This window comes from Mauremys mutica, chromosome 1 (genome assembly GCF_020497125.1).
Source record: "Mauremys mutica isolate MM-2020 ecotype Southern chromosome 1, ASM2049712v1, whole genome shotgun sequence".
Taxonomy (NCBI): domain Eukaryota; kingdom Metazoa; phylum Chordata; order Testudines; family Geoemydidae; genus Mauremys; species Mauremys mutica.
This window is the reverse complement of record NC_059072.1, coordinates 12,703,957-12,730,726: the sequence shown is the minus strand read 5'-3', so window position 1 is coordinate 12,730,726 and position 26,770 is coordinate 12,703,957. Positions and strand designations below refer to the sequence as shown.

The 26,770-nt window shown below is 41.9% G+C and overlaps 1 protein-coding gene across 1 annotated transcript in view; it reads right to left on the bottom strand.

The window, feature by feature from the left end:
• The window catches only part of TAF3 (TATA-box binding protein associated factor 3), a 138,635-nt gene extending 117,772 nt beyond the window's left edge, over nucleotides 1–20,863 (bottom strand). Inside the window, exons 1-2 of the mRNA XM_044979061.1 lie at nucleotides 20,582–20,863; nucleotides 11,305–11,547 (exon numbers count right to left, since the gene is read on the bottom strand). Of these exons, the coding sequence (XP_044834996.1) occupies nucleotides 11,305–11,547; nucleotides 20,582–20,747 (409 nt within the window). The 5' untranslated portion in view covers nucleotides 20,748–20,863. The remainder of the gene's footprint in view (nucleotides 1–11,304; nucleotides 11,548–20,581) is intronic.
• Between the last annotated feature and the right edge of the window lie 5,907 nt (nucleotides 20,864–26,770).

Sequence of the window (26,770 nt, the reverse complement as noted above, 5' to 3'; positions counted from 1 at the left end):
CTCTTCAAAACTTTAGTTTGTACACACCTGTAGTTTAATTTTTCCCAGGAATCATCTACATTTCAACTGATGGGCAAGAGGATCAACCCATTGTGCTTAAGTATTGTCTGTGTTTGGGGTCAGCACGAACCATGTTATCTACCACACAGGCTGCAATTTCTAGGTACAGCTAAGCACGTTAAGAATTTCATGGTAGCAAGAAGCGACAGAATTTAAACTTTAAATTTGAAATGCCTTCATTTGTCAGCTTGCCATAGCTTCAATGAAATTTAACATAACTGTGTGGAGGGCTCTTAAAAATATTAAGGCTGCAATTTTCAAAGGAGCCAAAAGGAGTTAGATGCCCTAATCCTAATGAATTTCAGTAGGAGGTAAGTGCCTTACTCCCTTAGGCTCCTTTGAAAATCCCAGTACAAGTGCATTAAATAGACTAAAAGGTGCTCCCATACAGATTCATATTTAAATCTTCTTATAAAACTACACTTTTAACCTGTTATATACTACTATAAATATATACATATATACACATACAAAAGAGAGAAAAGGGCAAGCAAAGTAATTTGAATAAGCATTGTGATTGTGTACTGTAGTGCTCTGAACATGTAAAGCACTAAGTAGTAGTATGACAACTATGGATTTTTACCAGTTCTCAAATCTGTAAATTCTCTCAAAATACAAGAAACAAGTCAAACTAGACAAAAATCACCTTCAATAGGTCTGTGGCTTTAAAGTATTTGAAACAGAAATAAAGCCTCTTTAATGAATGCTTTAAAGTTTCTCATGCAAAACCAAGTGTATCCTTGTTTCATATTCAATTTGCAATAGGATACCCCAGCAACTTAGCTATGAGAGCTTTTTTGGCTGGTCACTAGATGCCTGCTGAGATGGGCTCCATACATAGGTAACATTCTACTGGAGACCAAACCCTCAGAGCTGCATCTCACTCCCCTTTAAAGTTAATCTGAACACACTGGACTCAAGAGGAAATGAAAAGTGAGTTTCTCTCCCTTCCTACGGTACTGGGACTTCCTGAGTTTTACTGATTGGTCAAGAACTATTATTTCCTCTATGCTATTCCCAATTGTGTCTGTCAGACATAATCAGTGTTTCACACACACAAGTAAAAAGTGTTAATGTTTAAATATGCCAGGAGCATATGAATATGTAAAAAAAAAATTTGAAAAAATGTACACACATTTAAAGATAAAATAGATACAGGAACACTGATGTGCATACCTTAAATAGCAAAAGGCAAAGTTCATTTGCTACTGTGAATGTCCATAAAATACATAAAAGATAAGAAGAACTACAATTATTCATGATTCTGAATGGGATAAATGGATTATGTGGCAATTCCATTAAATAAGACTTCTCAGCCACAAAAAAGCAGTGCCATCCCCACAGCTACAAATACTTTTATAATATTTGAAGAATAGCACCTTTCATCCCCATGATATGAATATATAGATACTGATCCATCTGCTATTGAAATATGTTTCCCTCTAGAATGGAAAAGCAGCAGCCATTTACCATCAGTGTATTTAAGAAGGAAAGAGCAAAAATGTTTGCCAAGGAAAATGGAGGTTATGTAGCATATAACAAGCTGTAATTTGCCCAGGGCAGTGGAGCTACAAAGTCTCTCACATTAGCTGCCATAGAACCATTAAAAACAAAGTGGCCAAACCCTGGCTTACCTTTTCATACAAAATGATACTTCATAGTGTATTCACCTAAAACCAGATATCAGTTTGATTATAAGAGAAAGTTATGTAAATTACTGCTGCACCAACTGGAGGCCCTATGTTTTTCAGGTCTTGTCTACACTACCACGCAGGGTCGATCTAAGATACGCAACTTCAGCTACGTGAATAACGGTGTCTTCACTGCGGTAAATCGACAGCTGATGCTCTCCTGTCGACTCCGCTTGTGCTCCTCATTCTGGTGGAGTACCAGAGTTGACGGGACAGTGCTCAACAGTCGATTTATCACATCTATACTAGACATGATAAATCGATCCCCGCTGGATCAATCACTGCCTGCCGATCCGGCGGGTAGTGTAGACAAGCCCTGAGTCTTGATCTAAGTACCAACCATGCCCAAGTTGCTTAGGTCTGATATCACATTGCAAAGTGGTATGTCTGTAGGTATGCTATAGCTATTGAAAAGTCAAATTATTTGAGCCTTTAATCAAAATATAGATATAAATGTGTACCCATGAAATCAAGCAACAGTCTCAGCTATAAAACATCTCATCCATAGGAAACAAACCAATTCAGATATTTAGTTTCAGGTATCAGAAACCTATAAGCGTGCCTAATAGCATAAACTACAAAAATAACCATTCAGAAACAATACTGAATTATAAACTTTGATGTGAACTTCAGTCATCCAAAATCTCCTGTTATCTGAAATGGGGTCATGTCTCCCTGGGCCTATTAATCTGAAAATTCCCTATTATTCCAACTGAATCTACAACACCTTTCTCATAATGCATTGAGATGATTAAGGAGAAACTGTCTATGCATTAAATGTAGTTAATCCATTCTGATTTATCCAACACGCTAAGATTCTCTTTATTTGCACAAAGATGAAAACTGGAAGGTTGAGGTTACTCAAAGTGAAGACATGGAGAGGACACTGAAATTATAGCCAAACTAGCAAATTACAATGCTATTACACACACCTTAGCTGTGTGTGGCAAGAGGCAAAGAGCTCAAATGTCTAAAACAGGACTTCTTTAGGTCAGAGATTAAAATACTGGGAGTCAGGATTTGCCACTGATTTGCTTGTAGAGGCACGTGACAAGTCATTTAATCGCTTTAGCCTTGTCTACGCTGGAAAAAATGGGGCCTAGAATTCACCACTGCTGTTAGCACCAGTGGAATCTGTGGTTTAGATATAGATCAAGAATGGACAACATGATGATATGAACACCCGAGCCTACCAAAAGTCTGTCCACTCCAGCTAGCTGTTAAGAGTTCCCATGCAAATAGCACAGCCATTGCTGCAGCAACATGAAGATGTTTCATGTAACAAGGGAATCCTAGCCCCAGACTTCTCAAAATCAGGTATATTTATATGATGCTGATCTCCACCCCACAAAAAGAGAGTAATCCTTCAGCATGTAAAAAAAGATTAAATTTGTGCATTGGCATGAGTATGGAAAACAATTCTTTTATTAGTAGATCCAGAGTAAGGCGTGTGTCATGTGGACAGTTTTTTAAAAGATCATGATAATGCTGAAGTCTTTTAGCATTACATTAACACACACATCCTGAAAAAGAATAAAATCTGCCAATTTCTGTTCAGAAACAACCCGGCTACAAAGAGGTACACGGAGTAATTATTTAACAAAGAAGAGACATTTTTCTCACAGTGGCTATAAAACTGTAGTTTAGCAGCAATTCCTGACCTTTTACCCACTGGCTGAAGCATCAGAATTAAATATTTTGGGAGGTCCCCAGGGAGAAAATTGAGAGCATTAGGAGTGAAAAGGAAAAGGTCCAGCATGCTGCAATGACTCTGAAATATAATGAAATTACAAGGTCAGCCCTTAAAATAGGTTAACTGCACCTTTCATTTATCCTGTTTTAAACTGTGGCTAGATTTTCCATTTTTTCCCCCCTGGAGTCACCAAAAATATTCTGTGCAGGATGAGGAAAAAAAAACCTGAGAAGCTTGAGACCAGTAACATACAACCACCAGACAATAACCTAATTTGAAACTTATGCTTTCTAAGCCACAAAGGTGTCCGATGCTCCAGATGAAATAAAATCCTCAAGTATAGCAGCAGTACACGGTGTAGAACGCATTGGGGGTTCTAAACAAAGTCGGATATTGTCAGCAAAAGGAAAAACTGATACCCTATGACAAGTCAAGGCAAGTGACAAAAGTTTTACTGAAAAACAACCACTAGGAAATTAAAATAATGACAGTGTTCTGTGTTTAAAGTATCCACGACAATGGGAGCCTTTTATCGTAAAGTCTTATTTTCTCCCCGAAGAATAATTTCATTATAGCCAAAATTGCAATTTGCACATTACAATGCATTGAAACAATTTAAGACTTTCATTCCAATTCAATGTCAATTAACTCACTGTAAGATGGCATGACATGTGAATCATTACTTTTACAGTACGCAATTTTAATTTTGAATCCTCAAGAAATGTTAACAAGTTGCAAGTTATTGAAATAGGTCTGGAAAAAACAAATTCTTTGAGAATAAAATTTCATCTCCATACTGAAGCTTTAAAGGGGCATAGTTAACTTTAAAAAAACACATTTCTGTTTGAAAACTGTTTACTTACTATTATTACAAGTAACACAAGACTACTATAACTGAAAAAATTAAAAGTATTTTCTCTATTTTTCACTTTACTTTGGACAGGACAGCAATTTTTGTATATGCAAGTTTCATGGTTTATTCTGCAGAGATAGTGTTCTCTTTTGTTTGCACAGGTCTTTCATAATAGAGGCAACATATTTTTTTAAATTAATAAATCCATTTTTATAACACAGAAGTTGGCAGGAATATTCAGAGGCAGTGAAGAACCTGAAACTAGTTTTAATTGAGTTTTTTTAAAACTGATTTGAAGTTGGTTTCTCTATCATCCTAAGTATTTTCTGATATTGTACTTCGGTTTTACCTAGATTTGCCGAGGAAAAGAACATGAACAACATTTCTGAAAAATCACAAGTATAGATGAAGACTTTTTCAAATCTATCTATGCCATTCAAAGAGCCTACATTGCCCTTGCAAACACACCTCAAGTTTGATTCCCAAAATCCTCATTACAAACTTCCCTTCAGAGGCAGAGAGAGATTTTCAAAGGTACAAAATACAGTTAGGCACCTAACTCCCACTTACCTTAACTGCTGGGTGTGCCTTTGAAACCCCCCCACCTCCAAGTCTACACAGCCCAGCTGTGTGATTGGGTTTGTGCTATGGATGAAGTTTTCCTGCAGTGCCCACTAAACTGAATTTTTGCCTGTGATGCTCACAAAATGAAGATCCTTAGATGAAAGTCTATTTGGCCTCAATCTACGTCTGGTTTTTTTTTAATCTTTCTGTTTTTTCTTGCATTATTTCCATTGGAACCATGTTTTGGATTATGACACTGTTTCTTAAGGAAAGATGAAGATATATACAGTAGTTATAATTATGAAGACAACTTTATTATTCCAGACAGGAGTTATTTTTATGGTTGTCTAATGGTAAGAATTAAACCACACATTTTCTGTACTTTTTTGTTGCCATCTCATATTCTCCTTTTCCTTTGAACCTGCCTCTCCTACTGGCTCTTTCCCAATGGCTTTCCTCTGTCTGCTTCTTAAGCTTGGCTGCCTTTCTCATTTTGTCTGTTTCTCCTGTTGCTTCTTCCTTGCTAGACTGATGCATACACGGAGACTCGTTCGCACAAAAGCAATCAGTGTCTGACACTTAGAGTGCATGGACTGCTAAAGCAACTTGACACAGAGCTTGCAATACTCAGCAACCAGGCATGGCTAGTAGCCAGGAGCAAAGTGTTCCAAAGTTGATCCTCTACCAATGGTTTATACTTCAAATTGGTTGATTACACAGTACCTGTCTGCTGATAGGTGGTGGTGTTTTGCATAGCCTAGTATACTAGGCTGAAAAATGTCGTTGCTGCTTTTAAACCACCAGTGCAGTTTACTGTGGGGGTATATAATAAAGCTATACACCATACAATTAAATGGGAGGGGGTGGAAGAGAGTAGAAAGGCTGCAAACGAAGTAAGAGCAATGACAGAGAAACTCAGTTTATCAAATGGCAATGGCAATATCCAGATATTCCTTTTTAAGCATCTGTAAATCCCACCACACACTGTTTAAAAAGTCATTGGCTTTATTTAACCCTTGAGGAAACCAGGGATTGAAATTACAGTGGTTTGAGATCCAAGACTTGCTATATGCAGTTCTGGAAAAGAGCCAAAAAAAGCATTGCTAGACTGAGAGGCCAGTGACAGTTTCAAAATCTGATATATCAAATCACTGGAGCTAGACACTAATGCTTTATACCACTGCGAAGCTTAATGCTTTATACAATTACACTTCTAGCACTAGTCGGCCTATGACATCATCAGACCTGAAAATCATATTATTTTGATTTCCACTTTGCTTTTCCATACCTCTCTTCAATTCCAATGTGATTTTTAGCACCTAATATCTTACAAACAAAGAGAGATAGTTTAATAAGTTATGTAATTTGACAGCTGGGTTTCCATGCTTTCAGGTGTAATAAGCACAGGTTTCTGGTGGTTATTAGGGTCTAATATCACATCAGCATTAAAGCAGGAGAAAAGCAAGACTGTAATCAGAATGACATTTTTAAGCTCTGACCTGCCAAGGCAAGACATGTCAGACAAAGTTACAAATAAATCAGGACAAGTAAATTGTGTCCAGAACTGGTCCTGGATCAATGATTAGAAAAATGAAGCTAACTCTTAAATATGCACTATCAAGGCTGAAAGGCCCCCAAACTTAACCCCCACTACAATTTACATTTGTTTTAAAATAACCTCTAATGGCAGGGTTTGAGGAACAAGATGCAGAGACAGAGAAACATTCCAAAGCAAGAGCTAAAGCGGTCGGTCTCTCTCTCTCTCTCTCTCTCTCCAGGGGAAACACGAAGAAGCACTGAGGCTGCAATTGTGCCCGGTGGACAGAACTTCCTGTATCCTCCCCTCGTGCCACTCTGGAGCAACCAGCCACAATCAGGCTTCCAGAAAGCAACAAATGAACTGGTCACCATTAAGGCTGCGTGATCATTAAAGAACTAACAAGATGTCCCGAAAAACTAGAGCGGATGCAAACATAGTAGAATGTTAAAAACTGATGCATACCTAAGAATATATTATATACGTGTGTGTGCCTTAAAAAATCTGAGGGGGAAAAGGGGAATGGAGGGAAGAGGAGATGACACAATACAGAGTCATAGTTTTTTAAAAAATACATATTGTGTATCAATCATATTAATTTAGAATTGGGTTATAAGTGGCTAAGAAGCAGGGTTACTATGGCACATGTAGAATCAGTCTTTGGGACAGGTAAACTTTTTACAATTTGGGGGAACTACACTGTAGTGTCTAATACAAATGGGGTCTGGCTTATAGGTGCTACCACAATACAAATACTAATTTATTATTGTTATTCCCTTTGGTTAAGTATCTAGATATTTTTAAGTGCCTAATTTCGCTTTATTACTTTAACTGAAACACCAACTTCATAGAAACTGGTTGATATTATTGCAAAAGTTTGTGTTCTTCTACATTAAAGCATGAGAAATAAAGCATGACCATCATGTTTTGCAACCAATTTATTTTTTTTTCTCAAAAAAAATAAATAATCTATTTTACAAGTTCACCATGACATTACAGTGACAACAGCACTAAAACAACTCTGTAAAAACAAAAGAGGGAATAACTAAAAATAGGCAGAAAGTGAACATCATGAGACTGGCATAAAATTTTCCCTGAAGTTTTAGTTGTAAAATACACCACTAAAACTCCAACATCAAACATGGTAATGATGAATCAGATTGTATTATAGAAATGTGTATTTGTACATCGATCCATATTATTTATACACTTGACACATATGCCAAGTCTTCTAGTCAAAGTTAATGAAACATAGTACTCTAGATTTAATACAAGGAGCCACATTCTGCTTTCAGTTAAAACACTTAGAGGAGAATTTGGCCCAAAGTACTAACCTCACAGCTAACGCTAAATGGCAGAGACAGGTCATGAAAATCTGGATGCCTTTTCACTGCTCGGCACATTACTATTAAGCTCAGCCGTAAAGAGTGCATGTTCAAATTCCAGCATTTCTAATGAGTGAGGCATATGTGAACAGAACAGAATAAAAATTTGTCTTAATGACTTTTGGTAATAAGATTGACAAAACAGTTAAGTAATCAGGCAAACTATCTGAACAGACTGAATATCTTGTATGTCACACCACTGATTCTAAAGAAAGTGGCAATATGTTATTTGCAGGCACAGAAAACAATTGCAACTTGAGTTTTAAGAAGTGGGCTAGCAACACCTACTGGTCATGGTGCATATTTAAACACAGTTTTTGATGCAAATGTTCTCTAAAAATGAATGTGAAAAATTTAAACTTGTATTATGACAGAAGTGACTAATTACAATGACATAATATTTAGTGGTATTGTTAATTTCTGAATATCCATAAAAATAATTTAATCAAAACCTGAATGAGCTCAGCCTTAGGCCTTAATATAAAACTAAATGTAACCGTACAGTTTTCAAATACTGCCTTAAAATGAGTAATATTCAAGTTTCATATGATTCATGCACATTGCCTCACTTCATCATTGCATGCAGCTATATCTCTGTCGCTGCATGAAATCACTCAACACATTAAACTATTAAATGTAACTGTCAACACAGTCAGAAGTTTTACACTTCCGTAAAGTCAGCTGACAATGTAGTCAACTGCTATATGATGTGATTCTTAAGAGAATGAGGGATAGTTCCATAACATTTCAGAGAGGAAATTACCTCCACATTTTATTTGCTAATAAACTAGTGCCAGATGATGAGAACTGATCCTCCTGATCCATTTCATGTACCCCAAAAATATTGATCTGAAAACAGTTATGAACTTTTTTTTTTTTAAACACACATATGTAATCCCACTGAATTCAAAATTTCAAATTTACTGTATTAGGAAAATGCCCTAAACTATATTTAAGTATGGTACAGCAATTATAACAAGAGTTATTTTCAACGTAATACTTGTTTAAATTTGTATCAATTCCTTTATTGACTTAAAAAAAACCTGTGCTTGTGGTCCCTCTGATACACTAGCCTTGGGCATTAGAAGTTTTCCTGGTTCCTGTCCAACTCGAGAAATAGTATCTTCTTGCTTCAGGTGTTAAAAGGATTCCTACAATATTTATAAGGACTGCTCTACTCTAACTCCTGGATCTAACTTGCGAGAGAAAAAAAAATGTAGAAATTACTTACAAAGAAAAGCACAATTGCCGCCATATAAATATTTAGCTATAATGCCATACTGAATTTGTAATATTCATCACGTCTTTTCCTATATATTGATATTCCGCTACAGCTATATTGAGTTCTCTCTTGGACTTGATCTCTCTACTACATTTTAAAACCAACATTTACAAAAGTGGCGAGTGATTCTGGGTGCGTAATGTGAGACACTTTAAAGTAGCTTGATTTTAACAGTAGATGTGAAGAACCATCTGAAAAATCAGGCACCTTTACGGTGTCTCAAATTGAACCACAAATTGAAGTACACAAAATCACTATTCACTTTTGAAGATCTTGACATAATTCTATGGGATGTCCTTACAATTATTTTTCAGCTATGCTATGTATGTACCTCTTGCTTTGTATTTTTCAGCTCTCTTTGAAGAGTTCTTTTAAAAAAATGTTTTAAAAAGCAAATCTCTTATCAGGCCTCCCAATGAAGAGATTTTAATCCCTTTAAGCCTTGAAAAATATTTCTTGCTACTATTTAAATTTTACTTTTGGTCACATTAAGTCAAGAAATATTAAAATATTTTGTGTGTGTGTAAATAATTGCTAAAAATGTCTGGCTTTGAGGAAATTAAAGTAAATGTGAAGGCTGCAGACCTGAAAAATACATTTTTAGGGCATTCTTCTGATTTCAGAAAACTGTTCCTTACAGCCACTTTGCATAGTACATGATACATAGCAGGGGTCGGCAACCTTTCAGAAGTGGTGTGCCGAGTCTTCATTTATTCACTCTAATTTAAGGTTTCGTGTGCCGGTAATACATGTTAACGTTTTTAGAAAGTCTCTTTCTCTAAGTCTATAATATATAACTAAACTATTGTTGTATGTAAAGTAAATAAGGCTTTTAAAATGTTTAAGAAGCTTCATTTAAAATTAAATTAAAATACAGAGCCCCCCGGACTGGTGGCCAGGACCCAGGCAGTGTGAGTGCCACTGAAAATCAGCTCGCGTGCCGACTTCGGCACCTGTGCCATAGGTTGCCTACCTCTGATACATAGTTTAATTGTAGCACATTATTGTTAAATCAACAGAAAATAAACCTGCTACCCAAATAATAAAATTATTTTATTTATCATTTGTATTACTGTGGAGCTTAGGAGCCCCAGTGATGGACCAGGACTCTGTTGTGCTAGGCATTGTAAATATCAGTAATAGAACAACAATTCTGCACATCATTTGTGGCAGTAGAGCAACCGGATTTATTCATGTTGTCAATAAAGGGAAATCATCTTCTGTTCATTTTTATGTTGTAGGGGTTTTCTGCCTACATTTAGTGTCTCAGGCCTTATAGACTAAGTTCTTCAGTAAGCCATTATGTATAATGCACAGTATATCCCACGTTATTGACTTCAAAAGAAGTAAATGCCACATTAGAATTCTGTCTGTTAACTGTACTGTCCATTCTTCACACCAAGCATTTTGTTCTATTTAGTATTTCTCTTCCTAATCCACAGCACTACATACACTTAGCAAATATTGTTATTATTTGTAACTGTCATTAAAGGACAGCCAATTTATGTTACACCTGTGATTTTTTTTTAAACCGTCTATTGTTGATTAACATCTGAGATTCTTGTACCTGAAGAGATTACAAAAAAAAATTCCTCCTCTTTCCCCCTTTCAATTATTGTTATAATTAAACAAGATTACTGTAGCTGACAGAAAAAAAATGTCTATTTCACAGCACTTTCTGTACAGGCATTTTCACTTTCCTCTACCATTTTTATGAATCGTTCATTCAACGGGGAAAGGAAGGCATTTAAAAATAGAAAAGTGTGACTGTAAAACCATAAAAATTAATAGAGACACTCAGATGCAAGTGTAGTACCTGAAACTACTTTTACTTCAGTTTTTTAAATTGGCAACAGCTTTTTAAACATTAGCTTGAAGGGAGAAAGAACAGTTTTGTCACCTGACAGAGATGTTGTGAGGCTTAATTCATTAACTTAATGACCTGAGATCCTCAGATAGAGAATATTACAGAAATGCAAAGTGTTTTAACACTGAATTCCTCTGATGCAAAGTGCAGTAAAAGTGGAAAACAGAAATGTAACTTTAGCCACGCTACTGCTCTCTTTATTTTGTATGATGATTAAATATTATCATGATTGTACTTCATTATTTGAGCAGTGCCCTAATGGGTGCTTTACAAAACCACTGTTATTGGTGGCACAACTTGGACAGCATAAAGAAAATGTAAACAAATATGTAAATAAACAAATGAAAACGAAAAAAATTCTTAATTTCCCACCTTCTTGAGATGAAACAATAGGTGGCATGTAATCAGGAATGTACTCTTTCCTCTCTTCTGCATCTTTGCTTCCAGGCTGGGGAAACTGTAGGACATTGTTCTTGCTGACAGGAAATGATGGGATTTGATGTGGGAAAGTGACAGGTTCAATATTGTGTATGTAATCTTCCAGCTCATGCAGGTTAACCCCCATAAGTGCGAAGGCTTCACCTACATCATCCAAAATTGGATCTGTACGGCCATCTGCAAACAAAAAGGAATTTTAGTAAAAATCTAGTCTGAATAACTTTGACTTTGTTTTGTAATGAACAATATAAGCACATTCAGTACACAGGAAATTTCCTTTTGTCAGAAGTAAAAAAATCGACCATTTAAACTTTTATTAACCCAACAGCAGCTTACATGGGGCTAAATGCAACATATCTGGCTAAAACCAAATACATTAGTTATTCACAGTAGTGCCTTTTGTTCAAACGGAACCTCTAGTGCTTTATAAACTAGAACTACAGCATTCACTTCACCCACCAGGCAAAAGCACATGGGGGGTGGGGGGGGTGACACAGCAATAGCTCAAAAGCATGCAGTGCTACACAACAGTTTAGGTCAGAAGAGAAGAATAATGTATTTCACACATATTGAAGGGGGAATTTTGGTAAGGAGAAAGTAATTCCCCAAGCTGCAATTTCTGTAGGACACCATGGCTAACACTTCTTTCTTGTGAAAAGCATTCTGAGAATTTTACTGGCCAAGTGCTCAGGACCTTGGTTTAACACCACATCCAAAGATAGCAACCCAATGTCCTCCTACTACTATCTAGTACCTACCACCTACTGACTCACCAACACCACTTCCAATATCTATTGTATTTTGCCTCTAGAGTTCTCCCACAAGCATTAACCCGGCATGCCCCTTGCTTCACTTATGAAATTAAAAAATAAAGGATAGTACCCTTCAAAATGGTGCAAGAATGTCTATTAATCTCTTTCATGAACATCTCGGTAACACTGACTGGTCCACATATTGATAGGAATTGCCATACTAGATCAGATCCAAAGTCCATCTCATCCAGCATCCTGTCTAAGTAGCCAGCACCAGATGCTTCAAAAGAATGGGTAAGAACCGTGCAGTAGGCAGGTGTGGGATAGTCCGTCTCTCATTATAGGTCTCATGCCAATCTCTAACAGACAACTATCAAACACTAAAGCATGAGGTTTAATGTACCTTTCAAAATGTTTGTTAACAAGCACATCCATAATTACAATAATGCTATCTACATAAATGTTCATAAATGATCTTAAAGTGCAAGTCTTGTCAAAGTTACTATATAAAACTAGCACTTTCTCACTGAAAAATATGCTTATCGGGTATATTCAGAATCATAGCTACTACTGGCGGTAATGTAAATATTGGTTTAGTGTGGGGTGTGTGTGTTTTTTTGGTGTTTGTTTGTTTGTTCTGGGTTTTTTTTAAATGACTTTTTACTCCTGTTTCAAACAACAATCTCTGTGTTCCAGCTTTCCCCATCTATAAAATGGATGTACTAGATTTCTTCCTCTCATCTTTTGTCTTGTTTATTCGGAATGAAAGCTCTTTAGGACAATGGCTTTCCCTTACTATGTGTTTGTACAATGCCTAGCATAATGGGACCCTAATCTCCGATGGAGCCTTTAAATGCTACTGTAATACAAGTAGACAACAACCACAGCCTCCATTTGCTCAGCTTTAAGTTCCCAGGCAGAGTTTAGTGAGCCTGACTGTAAGAAAAAACACCTTTTTACTTGTTTCCTGAGCAAATCTGACCTAGCAAATTATTGACATGATAAACATGAAATCTTGCAATGCTATTTTTTATTCACTCTTCAGACAAGGAACATGTTAATGTCAAGTAGGGAAAGGTAGATGTAACTTTACCAAATGATTTACTGAGCTCAAAGTGTCAAAATCTAATGGATAAAGCGGAAGAGTGGTAGTCATGGCTAAAGTGATGGGACATTGCTGGGAGTCAGTCATGAACCTACACATGGGTGGGTCAAGACACCATAGATTGGGCTTTATATAGATACGACCTCCTCTACATTGTCATTGCTACTAGAAGTCTGCGCCATTTCATGGCGACTGATGAACGTCAAGTAGAAGGAAGAATGGTCTCTCTTACTGGCTGCCAGTAAGAAATTAGATATCCTGAAAGTAACAAAATCTGGGAGGTATAAGGATATACAAAGCTACACCTCTACCCCTATATAACACAAAATTTGGATATAACGCAGTAAAGCATTGCTTGGGGAGGGGGGGCTGCGCGTTACAGCGGATCAAAGCTAGTTCAATATAATGTGGTTTCACCTATAACGCAGTAAGATTTTTTGGCTCCCGAGGGCAGCGTTATAGCAGGGTAGAGGTGTATTTATTTAGTAAGGGCTCGTCTACACTTACAAGGCTGCAGCTGCACTGGTGTAGTGCTTAGTGAAGATTTTACCTATGCCAATAGAAGAGTTTCTCCACCTACCCATCATCCTCCCATCGATACAGCACTTTCTACACCGGGGGTTAAGTCAGTATAACTACTTCGCTCAAGGGTGAACCAACATAGTGTTACCAATGTAAGTTTGTAGTGTAGACCAGAGCTAAGAGCATCAACAGCAGAGCAATCTTTTTTGGTCCAGTTCACCAAAAGTATATAACATGTGGCCATACTTTTTAAGATCTAATAATTTTAGGATTTCTCACTTCTATTTATCAAGATGTGCCTATCAGGCTCTGTTTCCCGTGCATTTTTAATACAAGTCTTTGCATTTTTTGCAGAAGTGAATCTTAAGAACATGGGAATAATCACTTTAGATCAGTGGTCCCCAACCTTTCTCGTCTGGCAGGAATAATCACTTTAGATCAGTGGTCCCCAACCTCTCTCGTCTGGCAGGTGCCAGACGATGAGCCACGGGGGACTGTGGCGGCGGACGAGCATCCGCTGAAATTCCGCTGACAAGCGGCAACGTCAGTAGGCATCGCCGCCGAAATGCCGCCAAGCAGCATCATCCAGAGGCGTCGCCGCCAAAATACCACCGAAAATCGGCGGCGACGTCTCTGGATGGCGCAGCTTGTCAGTGGCATTTTGGCAGATGCTTGTCTGCTGGCCAGTACGCAGGCACACTTAGATGCCATGGCGCCCATGGGCACCGCATTGGGGACCCCTGCTTTAGATCAAACTAATAAATTCCTGTTCATCTGGTATCCTGGCTCCAGTAATGAACATATTTCAAAAGAAGGTAAAAATGCATCCAGCAACACATCTGGTCATTGTGTACAATGCTGAATCTGTGATAAAAGAGTACTGAAAACCAACTCCTTCTACAGATAATCCACTGACAACTTGAAGCAGGTGGCTTAACACCACATTCCACTATTTGTTTTAACAACAAATACTCAAAACTGCCCTAGTTTATTAAACTGCCACTATGCCGCCTTACCCAGCCTGATCTCACTCTCTCCACTGCCTCAGTTTCCCCTTCTGGGCACCTCAAGTACTTGCAAAGGCTTTCACATGTCCAGAAATAACCCTTCTCAGTGTCTGGTTTATTAACAGAGTTCAAAAGGAAAATAAAACTTCCAGCTGGGGCTTTACTTTAGCCAACTTGTTCTCCACATGCCAGCCTCTCTAGCCAGAATTTGTTCCTGTCTTGACGACCTGGCCCTCTGCACATGTCTCTCTAGAATCCTATCCCTTCCAGGTTACCACTGTCTTTATCAAGCATCAAACAGTATCTTCACCTCAGTTTCAAACTGGGCCCAGACCCTGCTTCTTGAGGGCAGGGCTTTGGAGCTGTGCTCCGGCTCCGCTCCAGCTCCAGGCAAAAACCTGCAGCTCCACCGTTCCGGAACTGCTCCGCGCTCCAAAACCCTGCTTGAGGTCTGTCTTCTCACCTCAAGTTTCATTTTAGCCCAGCTAAATAGCCCTTCCTGAGCATCTCTCCCTGCCCTTTACTAAGCAGCAACTCCCAAGGCTTCCTGGAATCTTCTCTCTCACTGGAGAGGACCTAAGGCTTCTCCCCTAAGGGCTTGGCTACACTTACAAATTTGCAGCGCTGCAGCAGGGTGTGAAAACACACCCTCTCCAGCGCTGCAAATTGCGGCGCTGCAAAGCGCCAGTGTGGTCAAAGCCCCAGCGCTGGGAGCGCGGCTCCCAGTGCTGTCCGTTATTCCCCACAGGGAGGTGGAGTACGGACAGCGCTGGGAGAGCTCAGTCTTCTGGCCTTTGGCATCTACCCCCAAGACCTGGTTTAGCCACACAACTCTTCTGTGATTCCCTCACCTGGAGAAATGAGTTAAGTTTGTCACAGGTGAGGCTAGGACCCAACATCCCTTAAAAAGACCAGCCAATCTCTGACACACACAACTTACTCTAGCTCACACATCATAGGGTTTGGGCCACATTCTACTCTGTCACACTGGAGTAAACCCACAATAACTCTACTGATATCAATTAAGTCACTCCCGACTTATTTCTTTAACAGTGTAACAGAAAAATTAAAGCCATTTAAAGTTTAAGTTACAACACAGAAAAAAGCATTCTGCCCATGCACAGTACATTTAAACTGAAATCCCTTGCTGAACGGGAAAAGTACCCAGCAATAGCAGGCCACGATGTACACATGTGCAGAGCTAATACAGCTGGGCCACAGAAAATTTAGTTAGGAGGGGACAGCAAATGAAGCAGCACACCACAGGCACCCATATTTCATTCACTGTGTATTTTATTTCTGTGGACTTCCAGGTGAGGTGAACATTATTTTTCACATATAATATAAAACCACACACTTTTTTCCCCCACAATCTCAGAAGCATGCGACATCTTGTAACATTGTCATTTTTCTATATTTTTGTTAATTTCATTGTCATACTGGCCCAATATTTTTTTAAAACTTTTAAATTTACCTGGGGGGGTGCTTATGTTTTCCAGGGGATGGTATTTTTAGCTATTTTTGAATTCTATATAAACATCTATGTAAACATTTTGGGGGCCTCTCTCTTTGTATACATACATAGTACTGCTTCAAACAACACTACGTTATAGCCGACTAGAGAACTTTTTAGTGAGCACCAACAGGATCCACATGGACGAATTAACATGCAACACGTTAGTGTGCTTTAGAAATCACACCCTCCCAATCCACATTACTGCTTCTTGTAGATGAGCCCTTAGATACAAACTAGGGAGCAGGGATATCATCTATATTAGCAAATAGCAGTGGGAAAAAGGTGACTTCAACATGACTGAGTAACCGTTTTCAGTATTCTTCCAGTGTTTATTGGATAAACACCAATTTTTATTTTATTTACTGTACTTTTGTATTGAGGGTGTTTTATCACTTAAGAAGCCCTATTTATATGGCAAGGGTTTTTTGGTTTTTTTATAGGGTTCTCAAACATTTTCACAGTATGGAGCACATGAGGTCTGCAACCTCTATGCCATCTTTGATTCTGACCTCTCCTTTCGTCCTCCCGTTTAGGTTTTGTCTAAATCTTGCCAATTCTTTCTGCATAACATCTTTAAGATATAGCCTTACTTATCCATCAAACTCTTATAAAAAGTCCCATCTTGCATCTTGATTACTGCAACACCTCTCTCTAGCCCTGACAAATGCAATCTTTCCCCGCTCATATCCATTCAGAATGCTTCTGCAGTGATCATTTTCCTAGCCCATTGCTCTCTCCATGTCACCCCTCTCTTTGAAACTCTCTACTGGCTCCCCCTTTTCTATTATCACAAAAATGAGCTCCTTGTCTTTGCTTCAAGGCCCTTTACAGTCAATCCCCACCCTATCATCTCATTCACTATTGAGCTGTTGAAGCTTGCCTCCAATCAGCAGATGATGACAGCCTCCATCACCCATATGTTACATTTTCAAGCAAGCACCTTCATGCTTTCACCCATGTTGCCCGTTATACTTGAGAGGCATTCCCCATAAACAATTGCAAAGCTACCTTCAAATCCTTCCTCAAAACTCTCCACTGCTGTAATACCTACAAAAGACCTGATCAGGCTGTACTGCCTATCACCACTGTTGTCTCAGTACTTCCATGTAGTCCCCCATCTGTCGTCTCTTGTTTTATGCTTAGATTGTAAGCTCCTTGTTGCAGGGACCATCTCTTAATTTTGTGTGCGTAGAGGGCCTAGCACAATGGGGCCCCGGTCCATGACAAGATCTCCCAGGCACTATGGTAATACACATAATTAATCATAACAGGTTTCAGAGTAGCAGCCGTGTTAGCCTGTATCCGCTTATGCTCAAATAAATTTGTTAGTCTCTAAGGTGCCACAAGTACTCCTGTTCTTTTAATCATAACAATCATAAAATTGCCACAGAGATTGCCTTGTGAATCATCTTGTCAGAAACCAGGGTCTGCAGCTGAGGCAGGGCCTGCTAGCTGACCTGCAGCTGAATGCCCTGAACAATCAGACTCCTGATTTGCTAAGAGGCATCACAAGTGTTCTCTTAAGCTCAGCAGCAGGCCGGTGGCAGCACAATGCTTACATGCACTGCTGCAATCACTCCTGTTCCTGTGTCCTGCTCCAGTCCACTCCTACCCTGCTTCTTCCTTACTTGGTTCCTGACTCTGGCTCTGACTCTTGATTCTGTTCCTGGCCTCTGACTTCTACTCCAACTGCTGGGCCTCATTGCCACTGCTCCAACCACTAGACATGACCACCCATGCATCCCAGTTTGTAATACATCTCCCCTCCCATTTGAAACTGTAGTATCTACAACTATTGCATACCTAGAAAAGTAACATTAGGAAAGTACTGAGTGTATTTATAGATGTCTTTTAATGTGATATAGCAAATGGAAGCAAGGCAGATAATCCAGCACAGTTAGAAAAGCCATCATTTTGCTTGTTAACTGAGAAAATGTGGACCCATTATGCCATTTTTACAGCTGTTATTAAGAGTAGAACCACAGTATGCAGTTTATTGTGTCTCAATTACTGAAGATCAAATCTGTTCCATTTACAAGTGCAAAGATTCCACCCTCTCCTCCAAACAAACACCCCAACTGCCAACCCTGCTAAATCAAACTGATCCGAAGGTCAAACTGGTTAGTTTCTGGCTAACACATCAACAACAGAGCCTCTATAACTAGAACTTAGTTAACAATTCTGTTGATTATGCAAGAACCACAAAAAAAATCTAGTTTATTCTTCCAGAGATTAATTGGTTTTGTACAGTGAAAGGTTTTAGGCAGTGACAAGCAAACCCAAGTCTAAATACAGTTAAGGAGGAGATCTGTTGAGTAATAGGATGTGCTTTTGACAATCACATTTGAGAGAAAAAAAATCAGTGTGAGGTTGAGAATATGAGACATTATACCACAGATGTAATGTCTAACTCCTCATGCAACAGCATATGCCTCCGTAACAAAGAGATTATGCTCCCGTCCCCTCCATCCATTTGTCAAGAAAATATGCCCTTTTCCCAAATCACAATAAATGCTTCACACCGCTCATGCAGCCTAAATAAGAAGGTAAATGACAGTGCCCCCAACACCCAATCACATACATATATATCTCCCATGGCCTCACAAATCTCACAATAGCTGTGGAAAATACAGGCTAAGCCCTGGAAGGTAATTCTGTTTTCAAACTCTCAGTGCTTCTCAAACTTCTCAGAACTCTCTCAGTGGCAACTCTGGTCCATCTGAGAGGAGATCATTGTCCCCCAGTAATACATCTTCCCCACCCCAAGTTCACATGGATCAGACTAATGACAACAGGTCCAACCCAACTTCTGTAGGTAACCCAGTCCTCTCTTTTATTCCACAATCTGATGCTCCCTAGTCTCCTGGAGTCTACCCTATCATAAATATTTATACAGGACCATTCATCTTAGCATTTAGATGTGAAACTTACAGGTATGACAGCTGCACTGGTAAAGTTCCTGCATTGGTGGGACATATGGGTTACACTGGCATTATTTTCCCCCGCCCCCCAAAAATCTAGACTCACACTTCCTCTCATGAGTACTGGTAGACTCAGTCCAGCCCCTGCAGGTAGCCAAAAAACACATGGTTCTCAGGCTCCCCTGCAACCAAAAGTCCTCAGATTAAAAAAAAACTCAGAGCATGACAATAACCACACTCCCCATATCCTCCTGGACTTAGAGCGAGGTTGATAGTCCTGGCCTCTCATCCCCCTGATCTCAATGGACCCTGGACTCAAAGAAAAGTGGTACTCCCCTCAACTCCCATTAGTATTTTTGTCAGCCCCCAAGTAATCAGCATCTCCAGACTCAGCTACAGCTGTGCCACCCAGAACTCTAGTGGCATCTGTGGCCTCCAGAATCTCCCCATATCCACTGAGCTTACCCTATGGTGACTCCTCAGCCCTGCAGTCCCCATGGCTCCCAACCGCTCTGCACTCACAGAGCCTGCAGTTGCAGGGGAGTAACAACCCCCCACTCCCCTTGTCTCCTCACATTCAGAGTGAGCAGTGACAGCTCTACCCCCACCATGCTGATGGCTCCCCAGTCCCCTAGACTACCAGAGCAGACAGTGGCAGCCCTAGCCCCGCACTGGCCCTGCATTCAAAGCTCAGCAGGGTGGAATCTCCCCTCACCCCCAACCGCACTGTGCCCCCAGCACTCAGCTGGCAGTGGCAACCCCAGGCTGCTCCATCCCCCCTCACACACACTCACAGAGCAGGCAGCTGCAGCCCCATCCCCACAGCTCCCCCACAACTGCTACACTCACAGGACGGGCAATAGCAGCCTTGGACCTCCAGCACCCCATCCATCTTCTCCCCTCCATTCGCTGATCTTGCAGTACTAGACACCCCCTCTCCCCTTTTCTCTATGGTTCCTACCAACACACACTGCCAGAGAGGGCAGTGGCAGCCTCAGCCTCCTTCCCTCCATCTCCCTTCAGAATGGCTCCCATCCCCCTCCCCACTGACAGAGTGGGCAGCAGCCCCACATCTCCAGGGCTCCCATCCCCCACTGACAGAGCAGGCAGTGTCAGCCTCAGCCGCCCCCCATCTCCAGGGCTCCCATCCCCCACTGACAGAGTGGGCAGTAGCCCCACATCTCCAGGGCTCCCATCCCCCACTGACAGAGCAGGCAGTGTCAGCCTCAGCCGCCCCCGACCCCCATCTCCAGGGCTCCCATTCCCCCCCCCCTCACACACAGTGACAGAGCGGGCAGTGCCCCTCCTCCTCCTCTCCGCGGCTCCCATCCCCCTCCGCACTGACACCGCGGGCAGCGGCGGCCCCGGCCCCGGGCCCCGGCACTCACAGAGCTCGCAGTAGCGGTGGCAGCCCCGGCCCAGCCCCTGCAGGTAGCGCTGCAGCACGTCGGTGAGGAGGTCGCAGGCCGAGATCTGCACCGAGTCCCAGCCCAGCGCCTGGCAGATCTGAGCCACCGACACCCGCAGCAGACACCGCGAGTAGCTCTCGCACATCCCGGCCGGCTCAGCGCGGCCTGGGCCCGGAGCCCGCCATGGCCCGGGGGGAGGGGGGGAGGCTCACGCGCAGGCCATGGAGCCCGCCGCCGCCAACGCCGCCATCTTGGGGTCGCGCCGAGTCCCAGCCGGCCGGGCCCAGACCGCGCCGCTCCACCGCCGAGCGCATCGATGGGGCGGGCGGTCTATCGATTGCTCTGGGCTCCAGCGGGGCCTGGCTCTGGAGGAGAGAGGGGCTGGTGGGGAGAGACAGGCCGGCGGAGGGGGGCGGTCAGCAATGGGGATGGGGAAAGGGGGAGAGAAAAGTGGAGTCAAGTGAAAGGTTTAGAAACATGGCGGGAGGGGAATTAACAGCCTCGGATTAAACTGGGAAAATACCAGCGGCTCCCTTCATTTGGGAACGATCAGACAGTGGGGTGGGGTGGGGTGAGACATGGGGAGCTGCAGCCCGGGCAGAAGCGTCCCCTGGAAAAGACAATGGAGAGCGAAGTTTGCCCAAATAAATCTGTTAGTCTCTAAGGTGCCACAAGTGCTCCTCGTTCAAAGGGCTAGTGCAACTGGAGGCAGGGCCGGTGCAACCATTTAGGCAACCTAGGCGGTCGCCTAGGGATTTGGGGGGGGCGTCGTTTTCTTCGGCAGCGACTGCGGCGGCCAGGTCTTCGGCCACCCCAGTCGCCATTGGCATTTAGGCGGAGGGAGCTGGGGCAGGGGAGCGCGGGGAGGGCCACCTGCAGCAAGTAAGGGGGGGTGGCACACGGGGAACTCCCCACCCCAGCTCACCCCTGCCCCGCTTCCTCCCCAAGCACGCCGTGGCGGCTTCACTTCTCCCGCCTCCCAGGCTTGCGGCACCTAAGCTGATTGGCGCCGCAAGCCTGGGAGGTGGGAGAAGTGAAGCGGCGACGGTGTGCTCGGGGAGGAGACGGGGCAGGGGTGAGCTGCTTCACTTCTCCTGCCTCCCAGGCTTGCGGCACCAATCAGCTTAGGCGCCGCAAGCCTGGGAGGCGGGAGAAGTGAAGCAGCCATGGCGTGCTCGGGGTGGAGGCGGAGTAGGAGTGAGCTGGGGTGGGGGGGGGGTGCCTCAGGGTGGGGAGCTGCTGCAAGGGGGGCAGCGCCTCGGGGCGGGGGAACGGGGGTGGGGAGGGCACAAGGTGGAAGTTTTGCCTAGGGCATGAAACATCCTTGCCCGGCCCTGACTGGAGGATGTCAGTGCAACGGTAGCATGGTGCGAGGATCTGTAGCACCAACCCCAAGTGTTAAAAAAAGTCTTCAGTCTGGTCCTCAAAATCATGGCCGTTTAAAAAAGAAGGCATTTTGGATTTGTTTATATTTGCCTTATGGACTGGCTAGGAAGCACGCCAACTGTGAGAGCTAGCAATTTTATTTTTCTGAAGTGAGCACAGATTTTCAGGTAATCAGTTGACATCAGGAGCTGCTGGGTTAAGAAAAGCACGAAGTATCATGGGACATGTAATAATCACTAAAGTTGTCAGTGCTGAAGCCTGCCTTGCTACTAAAGTTTCAATGCAACTGCACCCAAGATAGTGTATTCAGTTCCAGGCACCATATCACCATAATTGTATTAACAAACTGGAGAGAGTTCAGAGACGAGTAGCAAATATAATTAGGGCTTCTGTTATTTCAGTTCAATTTATTTAATTTTGGGAAGGTTATCTTTACCAATTTTTGCATTTTATGTAGGTATCCAATGTGTACTGTATATATTACTCTTTACTGGAGTATATACTGAAATGAGTAATCTTTGTAATGGTTCCTAGTGTGCTTTAACATAGTACTGTTTCAAACAGCATTATATTAAAGCATGCCATTACGGTCTAGATGGATCAATTAGTGCACTTCAGATACCATACCCCTATACTCGGCATTACAACACTGGGTAGATTAAACCTTATATACAAGTAACTATTTCCAGTGTTTTCTTGGTATTTATTGGATAAACATTGTTTTTCTTTTTATTGGCTTGGGGTTTTATTGGTTAAAACCTAAAATCAGAAGCTGTAAATATAATCAGGGGGCTTCACTGAGAGGAAAGAGTAAAACAATTATATATGAAAAGAATGGCTAAATCTTGGATAGGAGAGGTGAAAGGGATACCTAGGGAATCATTTGCAGGTAGAGCTGTCTGGAAAATGAGCGATTCCCTTCCACCCATGTTTTCAGCAAAAAACAAACACGAAATATTTTGAGTTGGAAATGCTGTTGTGGTGTCTGATGGTAGTGGTGGTTCAGATGCTTTGTAATCCCATTCTCCTCTATAGGCTGGGCTCCCTTATCAGACCACATCTCCCATGATGCACCATGGTCTCATGAAAGAAGAGGCAGTGTGCATCCTGGGAGATGTTCAGCTGAAAAACCTGACCTACAGAGAAAGGAACCTTGGGGAATCTGAATTGCAATTCCCATGTGGCAGTCTGGAGGCATTTCAGAATCAATTTTTTTAAATTATTATTTATTTATTTTTTTTAAAAACTGAAATTTTCTATGGAAAGCAGATGCATTTTTGCAAAGAAAAAAAAAGTTTTTGTCAAAACTCCAATTTTTCATGAAAATAAGAGTTGACAACTTTTTTCATCCATCCTAATTCTGCACTCAGTGGTGTTCTATGAGAGAATAGAGGCCTGGTCCTGAGAAACTAGTTACAGGATTGGGGTCTATATAATTCCTCTCAGCCCTTGGTTTCAATAACCTTCAAATATTTATGGACTGTTACTGTGTCCCTTCCCTCCTTCCTTTAAATTTTTCCTTTCAGATGAAGCCCTCTGATCATTTTTATTACCATTCTTTGAACGCTCCCCAGTTTGTCAATATTATTGCAGTGATGCAATTTCTGGAATGGAATGCAACATCCCAGCTACAGTTGCACCAAAGCCATTCATACCGAGGGTACTCGGTGCTCCGTAACTTTGAATACACAGCTTAAAATTGCATTAGCCTTTTTTGCAGCAAACCCCTGTGCTCACATTTTGTAGGATTGGGGCCTTAGAGTGGTACATAGGAGTTATGGGCCAAAATCGAGACAAAGACATTTAGATTAAATATTGGGAAGAACCTCTTGAGAGTGAGATGTACTAGGCTGGGACTCATCCCTCAAGGAGGTAGTAGGAACCCCATTCTGTGTTGAAATCTGGGAAGGGTTTTGTAGGAAGACCCTTTTTCTCCCCCTTCCTCTATAATCTCTCTGTATGTTTCTGCCATACACACACACCTTCTGACAGGTCTCCTGCGGTGGGCTTGTCCTAGTGTAATCTCTATCTTGCTTTTTTATTCTTCTACTTGTATACAGGATACTATCTAAATTTAGTTCCTCTTCCTTTTGTTTCTCTCTTCCATAGTACAGGAGCAGCAATCTGTGCAAAGGGAGATCCCCATCCACTCTGCTTTCCTGCCTGCACTCCTGTCCAACCCAGAAAGTGGCCTTTCCTCCAAAACATCAAACCCAGGAAGCAACGACTCCCTTGGTCCTGAAAGCAAAATGGGACATCCATAGATCCTTACCTCAGGCAAGAACTCATTAAGTTCCTTGCAGTTCAAGACCCTCCCTTTTCTGTGTATGTTGCTAATCTCCATCCACGGAAGGGGAAGACCGTAAATTATGTATAGAGAGAATATAATTACCCAAGTTGGAATTTGGCCAGGACGCTAGGTTTAAACACTTCTAACAAGAAGTGGTATCAGATCTTTAAATAGTGGAAGTACACTGGTCTTCAGTTTTGTCTAAGGACAAGTCTACACTACAAAATTAAGTTGACCTATGTTACGCCAACATACAGCCACCACAGTAGTTTAATTGGTCCATCCTACCTTCCTTGTGTCCCCAACCAGGAGCATTTGTATTTAACTGCCAGTGTGGAGCATTGGGGGTACTTTCTGAAAGACAGCAACACAGTGTCTATACTGACACTGGGTTGACCTAACTACATTGACTTAAGAGCTATGCCTCTCATGCAGGGGGAGTTAAATCGGTGTAGTGGGTAAGTTACATTAGTGGGAAACTATATTTTAGCGTAGATCGGGGTGGCCAACCTGAGGCTCTGGAGCCATGTGGGGCTTTTCAGAAGTTAATATGTGGCTCCTTGTATAGGCACCGATTCTGGGGCTTGAGTTACAGGCACCTACTTTCCACTGTGCCGGGGGGTGCTCACTGCTCAACCCCTGGCTCTGTCACAGGCCCTGTCCCCACTCCACCACTTCCTGCCCCCTTCCCTGAGCCTGCTGTGCCCTCACTCCTCCCCCTGTACCTCCAGAGCCTCCTGCATGCCACAAAACAGCTGATGGGGAGATGCTGATCAGCAGGGCTGCTGGTGGGTGGGAGGCGCTGGGAGTAGGGGGGAGCTGCTGAGGGGCTGCTGATGCATTACTGTGGCTCTTTGGCATTAGTAAATTCTGGCTCCTTCTCAGGCTCAGGTTGGCAACCCCTGGTGTAGATGCTTACAGAGTTCGGTCAACATAAGCTGACTTGCGTCAGCCTAACTCTGTAGAGACCAGGCCTAAGACAGCCCCCTAGAACAGCTCTTTGTTATTCCTTTAGTACTGCTGCCATAGAACCTATGGCACCTGCCTCATCACCACTACTTCTTGGACAGCACTGGGATTTTCCTTGGTGGTCTCCTATTGTGAGCACTGGCTTTCACTTGTGTGATTTAACAAGATCGGTTAAAGAGATAACTGCTGCTAAGGAGGCAGCACGGGGAATTACAGAAAAATTCAGAATGGGTGGAAGATATACCCCAACCTAGCGGAATATATGCTTATTGCAATGCACTCTTTAGTTTCTTTGCACTATTCACTTAGTACTGTGTTCTGGGTGCTGTGAAACACACATTAAAAGTTATACTGTTAAATATTCACTGTTCCTGAAAGCAAGACATCATGTCTTTTTATGACAACAGATCCAACTTATAGAGCAGGGGACATGAGGGACAAAAGCAACCCCCCCAATCTTACTGGAATGGATAGCTGGTGGATGGTTAGAGGTCTGAGAGCCCTAGTCCACTCTGTTAAGTCCACAGTGTTCTTCACAGAGCAGCTGAAGTGGTCAGGTATCGGGCTGCTTTTTGTCCTTCTCATCTGCTCTGCTACACCCACAGAAATGTACAATCAGCTAGTTTAGGTGGCTGGTGGTGGCAGAGCATTCTACAGTTAATCATCAATGAGGATTCCTTCACTTCCCTCATTTGTCCACCAGAGACCGAGTTTATTAACCTTTCAGTCATGCTGCAAGGGCTATTTGCTTACCAAAGTTGTGATTTAGTAGGATGCGTGGTTAGGGGAAATAGAATGGGCTAGTTTATAGTCCAAAGGGAATCCCACTGAAGGCACTAGCTTTGAGAGGTTGGTCCTACCTGTGCAAGTACCAGAACAGCAACTACTTCCATTTTAAATCTCACTGAGGCCTCATTTTATAGGCACTTTCTAGAGAAAATAGAGTGGAAATTGCTGACCACTAGGTTTTTGAGAACAGCACAAGCCCTTTGATCATGCCACAACCTTGCACAATTAAGATTCTTACTATATCTTAATTCTTGTATTTGTTTATAATAAACACAGTGCAACAGAAACATTAAAAACAAGTAAAACATTGTTTTTGTTTTTAAAAAACCCATTCCTTCCAAGTTCCTGCAGCGAAACAGGTGCTCGTGGTGGGAGAATTTTCATATTGAGATTTGTGGGGTCTAAATCTCAACCTAACTATAAATCCTACTCTATGTCCCACTGTATTTTTACTACTATTTGAAAAGGCAAGAGACAGACGTTAAAGAGAAAATTAGAGGATCAACTATCAGAATACTCCTGAAATTGATTTGCCAACCATTTAAGCAGCCGCATAGTTCCCTCCCCCCAAGATAAGTAAAGCAATTGCAGCACAAAGTTTTCTAGACTCTGCTTTTAGGATTGCAGTTTGAAAGCAGTTATGGCTCAGCTAACTAATGACAGGGGCAAGGAACAGGCAATTAGCCATTGGTTTTGGGGAGGGGAAAAAGAAAGGTGCCAACTACTCATGAGTA